Below are 12,692 nucleotides of genomic sequence, written 5' to 3'. Positions count from 1 at the left end.
TCAGACAATGTAAGAAATGCAGGTGGAAATGGAGAATGAAGCAGGATGTTGCAGTGTCATCTACTACCACATCCATGTATCTCTGTTAGCTGCTAAGCATTCCAAGTACTGGAAATATAATTATAATAAGTCCCTTCTCTCCAGAGGCTTCACGTCAATGTTCTAGTGCTCACCTCACTCAGACACAGTCCATGTTGCTTTATTAAAATGAAACCATTGTTTTAGGCTTAACCTGGAGCTTCTGGACTTCTGTCATTTTTCTCCCCTAAAACAATGATCATTGAACTATTTGGTAGCCGTTGGGGAAAGGTGTTCAAGAAGTTTGGGTCCGCCTTCAGGAGTCCTCTCTGGAAGGTCAAGGAGCAGTGGACGGTTAGGTCTCTGATCTCTGATTGGACTTCTGGAAGGCCACACCCACCAAGGCTGACTGCGGAGCTCCACCAGGGCTGCAGCTGAAGGGCGTTGCCACGGTGGAAGGAAGAAGGCATTGATAGAAAGGTTCAATGTAACCGAGCCTCAGAGTCCCTCAGACCTTCCACCAGACTCCATGCCCCCCTGAAAGGGGGGTCTGGTCCATTTCTGTGGACGTGAGCAGCGCCGAGGCTCAATTGGGTCAATGCCACAGGGGTGCCATGAGGAAGCTGCCCTACTCTCAGCATTGTTCCACCCGCCATTCCACCCACTTCTCTGAAATGGTTTCCCCCACCTCACCCTGAGTCCCCTCAGGAACAGCTGTTCTGGGCTCCGACTCTTGTCCTTTCTTTTTTGTCCTGAGTGGGCAGCTCCGTCCACCTCCCAGCATCACCCTCATTCAGACTGAGCTGAGGCCTTACCAGTTGCTGGGGTTTACAGCCCTTCCTGATGATGAATTTAAGGACCAGTCCTCAGTCCCTGTTCAAGTCGGCCCTTTCTGCCTTTGCGGTCTGGGTCTGGGTCTGGATTCTGCATGTGTGGCTGGCAGGGGACAGCCTGGTACAGGAGGGCAGAGAGCCATGTAAACGGGCACCCAGGGCTGGGGACAGGGCATCTTCATGGAGTGAGAGGGTGACAACTCTGAGGGCCGCATTTTGTTAAGTCCATTCCCTCCACCCTCCGAGGTACCAGGAGGGGTTCCACAGCGTGAGCTGCCCTGTGCCCTTCTCGTCTCTGCCTCGGAGGTCAGTCAGACACCTCCTTCCCCCCGCTGCCTCTAGAAGACCTTCCTGCCCGTGAGACTTTCTACATCACAGGGGAATCTTATATGCCTTTCCTTTCAAAACTGGGATGTATAATACTTTTCTAAACAGAGCTTAGTATTTTCAGGAATGAATTCTAGGCTGAGCCAAATGAGAAGAACCCAGGCTCAGAGTCCACGCAGCTGCCGAGGCCACACGGTAGGTGGAGCAGAGCTGGATATTGAACTCACGTGTGTCTTGATTCAAAGAGTGTCCTCTTTGTGACACTTTCCAGTAGGTCTGGGTGACAAGGGTTCCAGGCTTGAGCAGGTTAAAGGTAAGAAGACAGTTCTGGACCATGAGATCACGGCCAGAGGGGGTTCCTTTAGGGAAGGTTAATGGGGGAGAGGTGGGTGGAGGGAGAGAGGAAGGAGTGGGAGAACCAGGAGAAGGTGGTCGGGAAAACTGTCCTCAGGTCAAGGGGTTCTCTGGAAAATGCACTGTCTTCTATGAGCAATAGTGTAAGTGTACCAGAGTTCATACTAGTTGGGGCAAGAACAAATAATACTAATCAAGATGAACAGCAAGCCTGGAGGTTGGTGCAATGACTCTTATCTGTGTGCTCTTGGATCCCCTAACTGAACACTGGCCACATCCTTGTTTCACTCTTGCCTGCCAGCCTGTCCCCTGCAAAGCCATGTGGCTGTACCTGGCGACTCTCGTGGGCCTGTACTACCTCCTGCGCTGGTACCGGGAGAGGCAGGTGGTGAGCCACCTCCGAGACAAGTATGTCTTCATCACGGGCTGTGACTCAGGCTTCGGGAACCTGCTGGCTAGGCAGCTGGACCTGCGAGGCTTGAGGGTGCTGGCTGCATGTCTGACAGAGAAGGGGGCTGAGCAGCTCAGGGGCCAGACGTCAGACAGGCTGGAGACAGTGATCCTGGATGTCACCAAGACAGAGAGCATTGCTGCGGCCACCAAGTGGGTGAAGGAACGCACCGGGGACAAAGGTACCACACAGATTTCTCAAGTCTGTTTCTTCTCTCCCAGTGACAGGAAGACCCATAGTCTGCTACTTGGAGAAGATTCCCAATGTGTTTTCTGGGACCTGAAGTCATATTTGCCTTCTTCACCTCACCCAGCCTGCCAGCCAAGCCTCTTCTCTTTACTGCTGCCCTCCTCCTGACCTTGATCGCAGCCCTGTAGTTTGGGGAGAGTTTGTGCTGAGAGAATTTATCCTTGCAGAATTCCTGTCCATGGTGTCCCCCAGCTCTCAGCAGAGGTTCTGGATGTCTAGAGGCTGAGTGCCTGGGGGAGAACGGGGCTCCCTTTCTGAGGCTTACTTGGGGGCTGGGGGACAGTGCTGGAGCCGAACTCCTGCTCTCAGCACGTTGACCTGTTCTTGTTTGTGACTCATACTTGTCCACTCAGGAGTTAAGATCACCCATTTTCAGGTGACGACACTGAGATGTCAGGACGGTCAGAAAACTGATGCATGTTCATGTCCTCTCTCTCTTTCTTTTACTGTGCTGTGCCTGTCATATTGAGAGAGAATAAAAAATTATCAATATCATTTCTCTAAGTAGAAATGTAAAACATGATCAATGTGGAAAACACAGAAAGCTCAGGGATAGAGAAAACTCACCCCACATCTCACAACCTAGAGATAACTGCTGTTAATATTTGACCTATATGGTATTATTTTTTGCCCATAGTTTGTATCCTATTTTTTGTATTAATAGATGAGCAATTATACAACAGAATTATTTTTCTTCAAAAACTTAAATTTAAAACATCTTTAAATTTTTATTTATGACTTTAGAGAGAGAGAAAGGGAGAGACAGGGACATCGATCTGCTCCTGTATGTTTCCTGACCAGGGATCGAACCGGCAACCTCTGCACTCAGGACAACCCTCTAACCAACTGAGCTATCTGGCCAGGGTGCCACTTGTACTTCTTAGTCCCTTCACCTTTCCCACTCAGTCCCCCATGCACCTCCCACCTGGCAACTGTCAGTTTGTTTTCTGTAACTATGAGTTTGTTTCTGTTTTGCTTGTTCATTTACATTCCACATATAAGTGAAATCATATGGTATTTGTCTTTCTCTGTGTGACTTATTTCACTCAGCTTATATGATACCCTTTAGGTCCATCCACGTTGTTAAAAATGGTTAAGATTTCATTCTTTTTTATGGCTGAGTAAGACTTCATTGTGTGTGTGTGTGTGTGTGTGTGTGTGTGTGTGTGTGTGTGTGTGTGTGTCTATACTACTTTTTTATCCAGTTGTCTGTTGATGGACACTTAGGTTGCTTCCGTGTCTTGGCTACTGTAAATAATGCTGCAATGAACATAGGGAAGCATATATCTTTTTTAGTTAGTGTTTTGTATTTCTTTGGATAAATACTCATCAGTGAGATTTCTGGGCCACATGGTAGTTCTATGTTTAATATATTTATGAACCTCCGTACTGTTTTTCACAGTGGGTACACCAAGTTGCAATATCATCAACGGCGCACAAGGGTTCCCTTTTCTCCACACCCTCACTTCCATTTGTAGTTTGCATGTTTTGATGATAGCTCTTCTGACAGATATGAGGTGATATCTCATTGTGGTTTTAATTTGCTTTTCTCTGATAATTGGTGATGCTAACTATATTTTTGTATCTCTATGTCTGCTTTAGAGAAATATCTGTCAGGTTCTCTGCCCATATTTTTTAATTAGATTATATGTCTTTTTAGTGCTATGTTATAAAAATTCCTTATATATTTTAGATATTAACCTCTTTTTGGATGTCTCGTTGACAAATATCTTCACCATTCCATAGGTTGTGTTTTCATTTTATAAATGGCTTACTTTGCTGTGCAAAAACGTATTTAGTTGGATGTAGTCCCTGTTGTTTATTTTTTCTTTTGTTTCCCTTGCCTGAGGAGACAGAGCCAAAATAATATTAGAAATAGTTGTGTCAGAGAGTTTACTATGTTTTCTTCCAGGTGTTTTATGGTTTTGGGTCTTACATTTAAGTTATCAATTCATTTTGACTTTATTCTTGTATTGGGTGTAAGGAAGTGGTCTAATTTTATTTGTTAGTATGTATCTGTTCAGTTTTTCAATACCATTTATTAAAGAAACTGTCTTTATTGCAGTGTTTATTCTTGCCTTCTTTGTCATAGAGCAGGGGTCCCCAAACTTTTTACACAGGGGGCCGGTTCACTGTCCCTCAGACCGTTGGAGGGCCGGACTATAAAAAAAACTATGAACAAATCCCTATGCACACTGCACATATCTTATTTTAAAGTAGAAAAACAAAACGGAAACAAATACAATATTTAAAATAAAGAACAACTAATTTTAAATCAACAAACGGACCAGTATTTCAATGGGAACTATGCTCCTCTCACTGACCACCAATGAAAGAGGTGCCCCTTCTGGAAGTGCAACGGGGGCCGGATAAATGGCCTTAGGGGGCCGCATGCAGCCTGTGGGCCTTAGTTTGGGGACCCCTGTCATAGAGTAATCAACAATATAAACGTGGGCTTATTTCTGGGCTCACTATTATGTTCCACTGATCTATGTGTATGTTTTTATACCAGTACCATGTTGTTTTGATTACTACAGTCTTATGGTATTATTTGATATCAGATAGTATGATTCTTCCAACTTTGTCCTTTGTTCTCAAGATTGCTTTGTCTAGTCAGGGTGTTTTGTAGTTCCATATAAATTTTAGGATAATTATTTCTAGTTCTGTGAAAAATACCAATGGTATTTTGAAAGAGATTACAATGAATCTATAGATTGATTTTAGTAGTATGGACATTTTACAAGTTTAATTCTTTCTATCCATCATCATGGTATATGCTCCTATTTATTTGTATCTTCTTCAATGTCTTATAATTTTATGAGTACGGGATTTTTATCTTCTTGGTTAAATTTATTCCTATTTTATTGTTTTCATGAAATTGTAAATGGGATTATTTCTTAATTTCTCTTTCTGATGGTTTGTTAATGGTATATAAAAATACAATCAATTTCTGAATATTAGTTTTGTATCATTCTACTTTTACTGAGTTTATATATCAATTTTAATTCAGTTTCTTTGTGGACTCTTTAAAGTTTTCTATATATAATATATCATATGCAAATAATGACAGTTTTCCTTCTTCTTTTCCAATTTGGATGCCTTTAATTTCTTTTCTTGTCTGATTGCTGTGGCCAGAACTTCAAAAACAGCGTTGAATAGAAGTGGTGAAAGTGGACACTCTTGTCTTGTTTCTGATCTTAAGAAAAACAAAAGGCTTAATTTTTAGCAATAGAGAATATTCTATCTCTCTGACTAATGTCATTTATGAAAGCAGTATCTTATGGTATGATATGAAATTGTTTCCTACATTTTATTCATCATATTCAACAAAAATGAAGCCTTGGGAAACTTTTTTTTTTTTTAACCCAAATCTCTACTCTATACCTATGTGCATCGATTCAGTTCTGAGAAGGAAAGTGTGTGGTAGGAGAATATGACTCCTATAAGGGCAGGGCATGTCTGAGCAAGCCAGGGACTCACCTCTCTGGGTCAGTATTTCCAGGTTCCCCCTGCCAGCCCTGACCTTGCTGTCCGGAGGCCTGTGGTTGGTAAATCTTTACATCCTCAGCACTGTCTTCGTGTCTCACAGAGTGGTTTCCATGAAGCTGGGCAAACTGTGGGTCCTGGGTGGGGGGGAGGGGGAAGAAAGTAGAAGAAAAATGGCATCCTCTGCAGGTGGGAGGAGAGGGGGGCATTGTCTGGGCAGATGGTGAACACTGTGCCTGAAGTGGGGAACAGGTAGCCTTGGGTCCCCTTCAAAGCCTGGCCTTGGAATTCTCAGAGCTTCCTAGAGGAACTGGCTCCACATTCCTGCAGTGTGTGTTGAGGCCAGTGCCCTGAGGTCAGTCGCAGCCCTATTCTCCCATTCCCCTACACCTGAGATTTCTGGCCTGTTTTACCCAAACAAAGTGTCCTTAGATGTTTGCCGTCTGTTATGTTTTTGTCGTTTATACAGTGTAGTTTTCCTACATCTTTTCCCTCCATTCTTTGTTGTCTCGCTGTCTGTGTCTTTCTGTTTCCCTCATCAATAGTTGTTGAACAGTCACTGAGGAATCAGAAAATGCGGGTAAATAGTTATAATGTCTGCAAGGTCAGCATTGATGTGTGAAAACTCAGACATCACTGTCTATGATCCACAGTGTGGACTCACTAGACTTTATCAGCATCAGTCCTGCCTCAACAAATCTCTTCTTCCAGGCAGGGGACTGGGCACTAAGCAATAAATCAGGAGGATGGCATTCTCTGTGTCAACAGCAGCTTACAGTGCCAGCACTGCCCAATACTCTGCAGACAGCATGTAGTTTGCTAATTTAACCACTTTCCATGACACCTCCTCACACTGTCCTCACTCGATTGGAAGGTGAATTGGAACTCCAGCTCTGTCTTTACTACCCAGTCTCAGCAAAGTATTGCTCCCTCCCCCCTGTGTGCCTAGGACTCTGGGGCCTGGTGAATAACGCTGGCATCTCTTTGCCCACCGCACCCAATGAGTGGCTGACCAAACAGGACTTCGTGAAAGTGCTTGATGTGAACCTGTTGGGGGTGATTGAAGTGACCCTATATCTGCTGCCCTTGGTGAGGAAGGCAAGGGGTCGCGTGGTCAACGTCTCCAGCGTCTTGGGTCGTATAAACCTATATGGTGGTGGCTATGGCATCTCCAAGTATGGTGTCCAGGCCTTCTCGGACTCCCTCAGGTATTGGGCTGGGACAGAGGCCATCGCTCGGCCCCCCTGCTTCAGTGCTTCTCTGGGGGACTTTTCCTGGGGGGTGATTCCACACAGCCTCAGAGGCTCTTACTTCCAGGTCCTTCTCTCTTGCTCTGTGGCCGGCATTATTGGGAAGCCCGGTTTATCTTCTGGGGGTCGGGATAGTTTTAATTTAACCTGTCTCTGCCCACAGTCAGAAAGTGCCTGGGGCAGAATTGGAACCGGTATTATTCAGCTGTGCAGCCCATTCACGTACATAACTGCTATGATAAGTGGGATCTGGGAGCCTGCGGGCAGTTAAGCCCCAGGGAAGTCCTTTATTCAGGGGAGCTTCTTCACCACATGGACAATGGAGACTCCACGGGCGGCAGGGCTGAGGTGGCTGTGCTGTGTGAGAGCTGAGACCGCAGACACATGGATGCTCCTTAGGGACAGATGTCCAGGAGGTTGACCTGGGTGGGAAAGAGAGGGAGGCGTTTGAAGGGCATGGGAAAAACAAAATTGGCACAGCCCAGTTTTCAATGACATTTGGCAGGAATACAAGGAGACAGAATTTAGGTGCAGCCTTTCAGCAATTTGGTAGGATTTAAAGTTATGAGCAAATGTATGGAAATACTTGGAAAACTACTCAAACTCTGTAGAGAGGCAATAATATCATCATAAATTTTCTCCTCCTGTCTGCTGTACTTCATAACTCCCCAGACTTTTGAACTAAATCTACTGCAATCCTAGTTGATGTTTTATTATTTTGTGGGTTTTTTTTTTTCATTATTCTGGTGTTTTGTGTTTTCCTTAACAAGACCTCTGAAGTCCTTGCCCCTCTTCCTGGGTGCCTTGCAGGAGGGAGCTCTCCCACTCTGGGGTGAAAGTGGCTATCATCGAGCCGGGTTACTTCAAGACCCCTGTGACCAATCCTGAGCTGATTTTTAGAAGTTTTCAAGAAGCATGGAATCGGGCAAGCCCAGAAGTCAAGGAGATCTATGGGGAGAAGTACTTCGCATCCAGTGAGTGAGCTGTGTGGACCATGGGGAGAGAAGCAAACCATCTTCTGAAAGCCTAGGTCCATAATTAGCATCTCCTACAGTCTCAAGTCCGACGTTCGTGCTCTGACTCACCCATAAACAGGGGACCCTTAGTCCATGGTCCTGTGGGGTTGACTAGTTACCTAAGGAATAGATCCAGGCTGTTAGACCTGGCTGTGCTGTCTCAGCTGAACCTCTCGTTAATGTTAAGGAGGAAACGGAGCCGGAGAGACAAGACCCTCGTCACCTCCTGGCTAGGTGGTGGTACAGCAGCTGGCATCAGTCTGTGTGTTGTTGATGTTCCCAGGAATAAAGCCCGAGGCGGCTTAGTGTGGAACTCTGGTTCCTGCCTGGGGTAGGAGTGAGGCACTGTTAAGGGTTATGGGTGGACTCACTGTACAGGGCCAGGAATTCTAGAAACTCATTCTGTTAGTTGATCTTAATGTGGGAGTGGTCTGCAGTGGGAATACATCTGGGTCTTTCTCATTCTGCACAGGCATGAAAATGATTGGCTCATTGGAGAAGTGCACGCAGGATCTGTCTTTGGTGACGGAATGCATGGAACACGCCCTGACCGCCCGCCATCCCCGCACTCGGTACTCAGCCGGCTGGGACGCCAAGCTTCTCTACATTCCCATGAGCTACATGCCCACAGTCCTGTCAGATGCTGTGATCCACTGGATCGCCCCAAGGCCTGCTAAGTCCGTGTGATCCAAGACTGTGGTGCATCGTAGGGCGGAGTTGGCTACTGTGTGAGGGAGGGGATGCATCTGTGTAGAGAAGTATGGTGCAGTTTGTTCACATTCTCAGTAATGTTATTTAAGTCAAATTAAAGAATTGACTCAAAGAATATGCATTTCGTTACGACCAGAGAAGGTTTCTGAGTAGGGCAGAAACTGACATTGCAGGACTTGCTCTCTTCCCAATATTCCCAAGGTCACACTCTGCCCACCCCCACTCCCTCACCACCCCCAGCTCACCGAAGACCCTGCCCCCACTGACTTGAGGTCTGTGTTGCACCACAATCACTGTTGTGTGACCCCACCCCATCTTTTCCAGAAAGCTTTCCTGAGAGCCAAGTGGGCTGGGGACCTGGGGGGATGGTGCGAGGAGAGCCCTTGGGAAAGTGAAAGGAGATGATGGCACTTCCTGGAGCCGAGGGGGCATTCTACACCCCGGGGTGACGTGAGGCCTCCTTATCTTCCCCAGAGCAGCTCTGGGCACTCACTCCAGAGTGAAAGTTGGAATCTTCCAGCACAGAAGGTGAACTTGGCTTCCTGAAATTCTGCAGGTTGTTTCAGAGCTAGTCTCTTCACACCCAATGCAGGCCTGTCTCTGTTTACCCTAATCCTGGGATTCAAGTGTGTCTTTCCCAGCCAGGGTGTGGAAAGTAATTATTTTGGGTTTTCCTTTTTCTGATTTTTGTTCTTGTTTCTTTTCTCTTCTCTAGTTTTCCCATCATGTCTGTCTCTTACCCTTTCCTTTCTACCTGTCTATGTCTCTCTCCTATGAGATATAGTTGGACCCTACTCAAACTCTGTCCATGCATTTGAAGATGGGTCTATTCCCTCTTGTGAGCCAAAGGAGCACTACAATGAGAAGGACCATCCCTGACAGTCAGCAGCTAAACGTGTTTGCAAATCCTGACACCCTGTAACCACCATGTTCCTATTTTCTCTCCTGAACTCTTATTCTTTATACCATGGCATGAATCACATGGCTGTTGACTCAACAAAATAGATTTAATTGGAAGATGAATTGGAACCACACGTGTGTCCCCACTACAGCGTCACAACACATTGTTGCTCTCTTACCCCAACTGAGCCCAGGACCCTGGGGCCTGATGAATAACGCTGGCATCGCTATGCCCACAGCACCCAACGAATGACTGATTAAACAGGACTCCGTAAAGATGCTCAGTGCGACCCTGCGGGGGATGTTTGAAGTGACCCTGACTCTGCTGCCCATGCTGAGGAAGGCAAGGGACCACATAGTCAATACCTGCAGCATCTTGGGTCATGTGTCCGTGCGTGGTCAGGGGTTACTGCATCTTCAAGTACTGTGTTCTCAAATGCCATTGGGTGTTGAATGGGGACAGAGGTGCTTCCTCGGTCCTCCTGCTTCTTGGTGGGTACACAGTGTCCCATGCTCTTCCTTCTAATTCCCCTCTCTTGTTTTGTGCAAGGCATTCGTTAGGGAGCACCCTTTTATTTTTTGAGGATCGAGATGAACCCCAGGTCGATAAAATTTGATTCAACCTCTCCCTGCCCTGGGGAAGGTCCCTCAGTTAGAAAGTGACTGAGGAAAAATCCATGTTCTTAACTCCTATGACCTTCAGTTTCAGGGATCCCGTGAGTTAAGAGGTAGGGCATTTGACTCAAGTCTGCAGATACTTCTGGGCACTTCTGTGAGTGCATAGTTAATGTCTGAAGATAACAGGATTTGGTCACTGACATTAAAACTCTGGCAATTTAGAAAGGGATAAGCAATACAAAAATGGACCTGTGGCAGTGCTGTCGATAAGGCATTGACCTAGAATGCTGAGGTCACAGGTTCAAAAGCCCGGGTTTGCCCGGTCAAAGGGCATACATGAAGCAAATATTATGATTTGACTTTTCCCGTTCCACCCCCTACCTTTCCCTCTCTGTACCTCCTCTCTCTAAAACCAATAAATAAAAAATCTAAGAAATGCAGAAATGGTATGGCTATCACTTGTGATGGCTGTGACCCTGTTAGCCATGGTGGCCGTGCCAGCCAGTGGAATGGGAGGAGGGTCCTAGAGAGGGTCTGAGCTGAGGTTAGAAGACCTGAACTTGGCAACCTCGCTACCTGGCAAGGGAGGGTGGTAGGGCTTCCTGGATATGACAGTAAGGGTGAGTAACGATTGACTGCCTGTGCTGTGGGGACCTCCGAGGATAAACAACTGGGCCTGGCAGGAGGGAGGTTGGAAAGGTGGACGTGGTGGCTCATGAGGACGTGGGCACTGGGCGGGCTCCCAACTATTGCTGTTGGCGGCAGCGCAACCCAGTGGAGAGATTAAATCAGGGGAGCTGGTTTTCCAAATCAGCCTAGAGAACCCACTGGCTGGAGGGTAGAGCATGGCTCTGAATTTGTGGAGGGGATCACAGGCAGATGCTCCTTAGAGGACAGTTTGCAGGGAGTAGACTAGAGCAGGAGAGGGGAGGGAAGGGCCTGAGGAATACAAAGGAGGCTGAAAGGGAAAGCTCTGGAGATTGACAGAATGTCAGGGGAAACAGGAGGAGAGAACAGGGAAGTGCTGCCTTGCAACTGAATAGTTATGATATAGAGTAGTAAGTTTGTGTGTGTAAAATTCACGGAAAAATATTTCAGCTCTACACAGGGACCATTCCATTTTAATAATTTTTCTTCCCCTGGCTGCTGCACTTCCCGACTCCCCAAACATTCAAGCTTATCTTACCCCAGCTGACTTTAGGATTTCTTTGTCCTTGTTTGTCTCCCAGGACCTCTGAAGTCCTTGCCCCTCTTCCTGGGTGCCTTACAGGAGGGAGCTCTCCCACTTCGGGGTGAAGGTGGTTATCATCGAGCCCCATTACTTTGAGACCAACATGAGCAAACCTGAGATGTTTTCTTAGGGCTTCAAGGAGGCATGGGATCAGGCCAGCCCAGAGGTCGAGGAGATCCATGGAGAGAAGTTCCCGGCAGCCAGTGAGTGAGCTGTGGACCATGGGGAGAGAACAAAGCACCTTCTGGAAGCCTGGTTTCATCAGTAAAGCCTCCTACAGTCTCAGGTTCATCTTGCTGGTCGACTCACCCACGCAAGGGGACAGTGAGCTTCATACCCATGATTCCGTGTGGTCAACTAGTAACCTAAGAAGGGGTTGTTTGTTAGACCTGGGGACCACTGTGTCACGTGAAGTCCTCATTATGTTGGAAAGGAAACTGAAGCCAAGAAGGAGTTCTCTGAAACTTTCTTCCTAAGTTAGAGCCATGAATTGGAGAGAAGGGATGGGAAAGTATGTAAGGATACTTTCTCATTTTGAACTGACATCAAAATACGTAAAAATCTCCCGAAGAAAATACAAGTTGAATTACTCCTTGGTGATGAACTGCACAGTGTACTTGATAGTCACTTGGCTGGGAGGCCAAGCTCACCCACCTCCCCATGAGCTATGTGCCCACCTTCCTGGTGGGAGCTGTCCCCCAGGACTGCCGAGGCTCTGTGAAGCCAAGACTGGGGTGCGTGCATGGTCTAGTTGGGATACTATGTGAGGGTTGATGCTTTATGGGGAGGAAAATAAGGTAGAGAGAGTGAGCTCTCCAGTCGAGGGTCACATAGCTTACCCTCTTCCTTACCTCTGTCCCTGGTTTCTCTAGGAACCTGAGAATATTAGGAGGAAAGAGCCAAGTTTTGAGGCTGAGGAACAGGCCCAGTAGCACACAACATGTGCCCGGTTTCACCTGACCTGTAGATGGGGTGACAACCTGGAATGTTGAATCCCAGTTCAAAACCCTGGCTTTGCTGGGTCAAGGCACATACGAGAAGCACCTACTGTGAGTTGATGCTTCCTGCTCCCATCTCCCTTTCTCTCTCTCAAATCAATAAATAAATTTTAATATATATATATATACATATACATATACACATATATATATATATGTATACACACACACACACATTTTTGGGAAGGAGTGGACACTGGGAGGGGCTCAGCTCCATCTCTTCAACCTGTTTACCTCCTCAGAGTGTGCC

At 46.6% G+C, this 12,692-nt stretch overlaps 1 protein-coding gene across 1 annotated transcript; it reads left to right on the top strand.

Moving 5' to 3' along the window:
- The first annotated feature begins 1,383 nt into the window (after window positions 1-1,383).
- On the top strand, window positions 1,384-8,901 carry LOC136395180 (retinol dehydrogenase 16-like). The gene is made up of 5 exons (XM_066369482.1): window positions 1,384-1,491; window positions 1,834-2,164; window positions 6,668-6,926; window positions 7,779-7,942; window positions 8,457-8,901. The coding sequence occupies exons 2-5, from the start codon at window positions 1,852-1,854 to the stop codon at window positions 8,669-8,671; spliced, it is 951 nt and encodes a 316-aa protein (XP_066225579.1). The 5' UTR covers window positions 1,384-1,491; window positions 1,834-1,851; the 3' UTR covers window positions 8,672-8,901.
- The last annotated feature ends 3,791 nt before the right edge of the window (window positions 8,902-12,692 follow it).

The sequence above is a fragment of the Saccopteryx leptura genome, chromosome 2, assembly GCF_036850995.1.
Source record: "Saccopteryx leptura isolate mSacLep1 chromosome 2, mSacLep1_pri_phased_curated, whole genome shotgun sequence".
Taxonomy (NCBI): domain Eukaryota; kingdom Metazoa; phylum Chordata; class Mammalia; order Chiroptera; family Emballonuridae; genus Saccopteryx; species Saccopteryx leptura.
The sequence above is the reverse complement of the archived record's forward strand: the minus strand, read 5'-3'. Positions and strand labels throughout refer to the sequence as shown.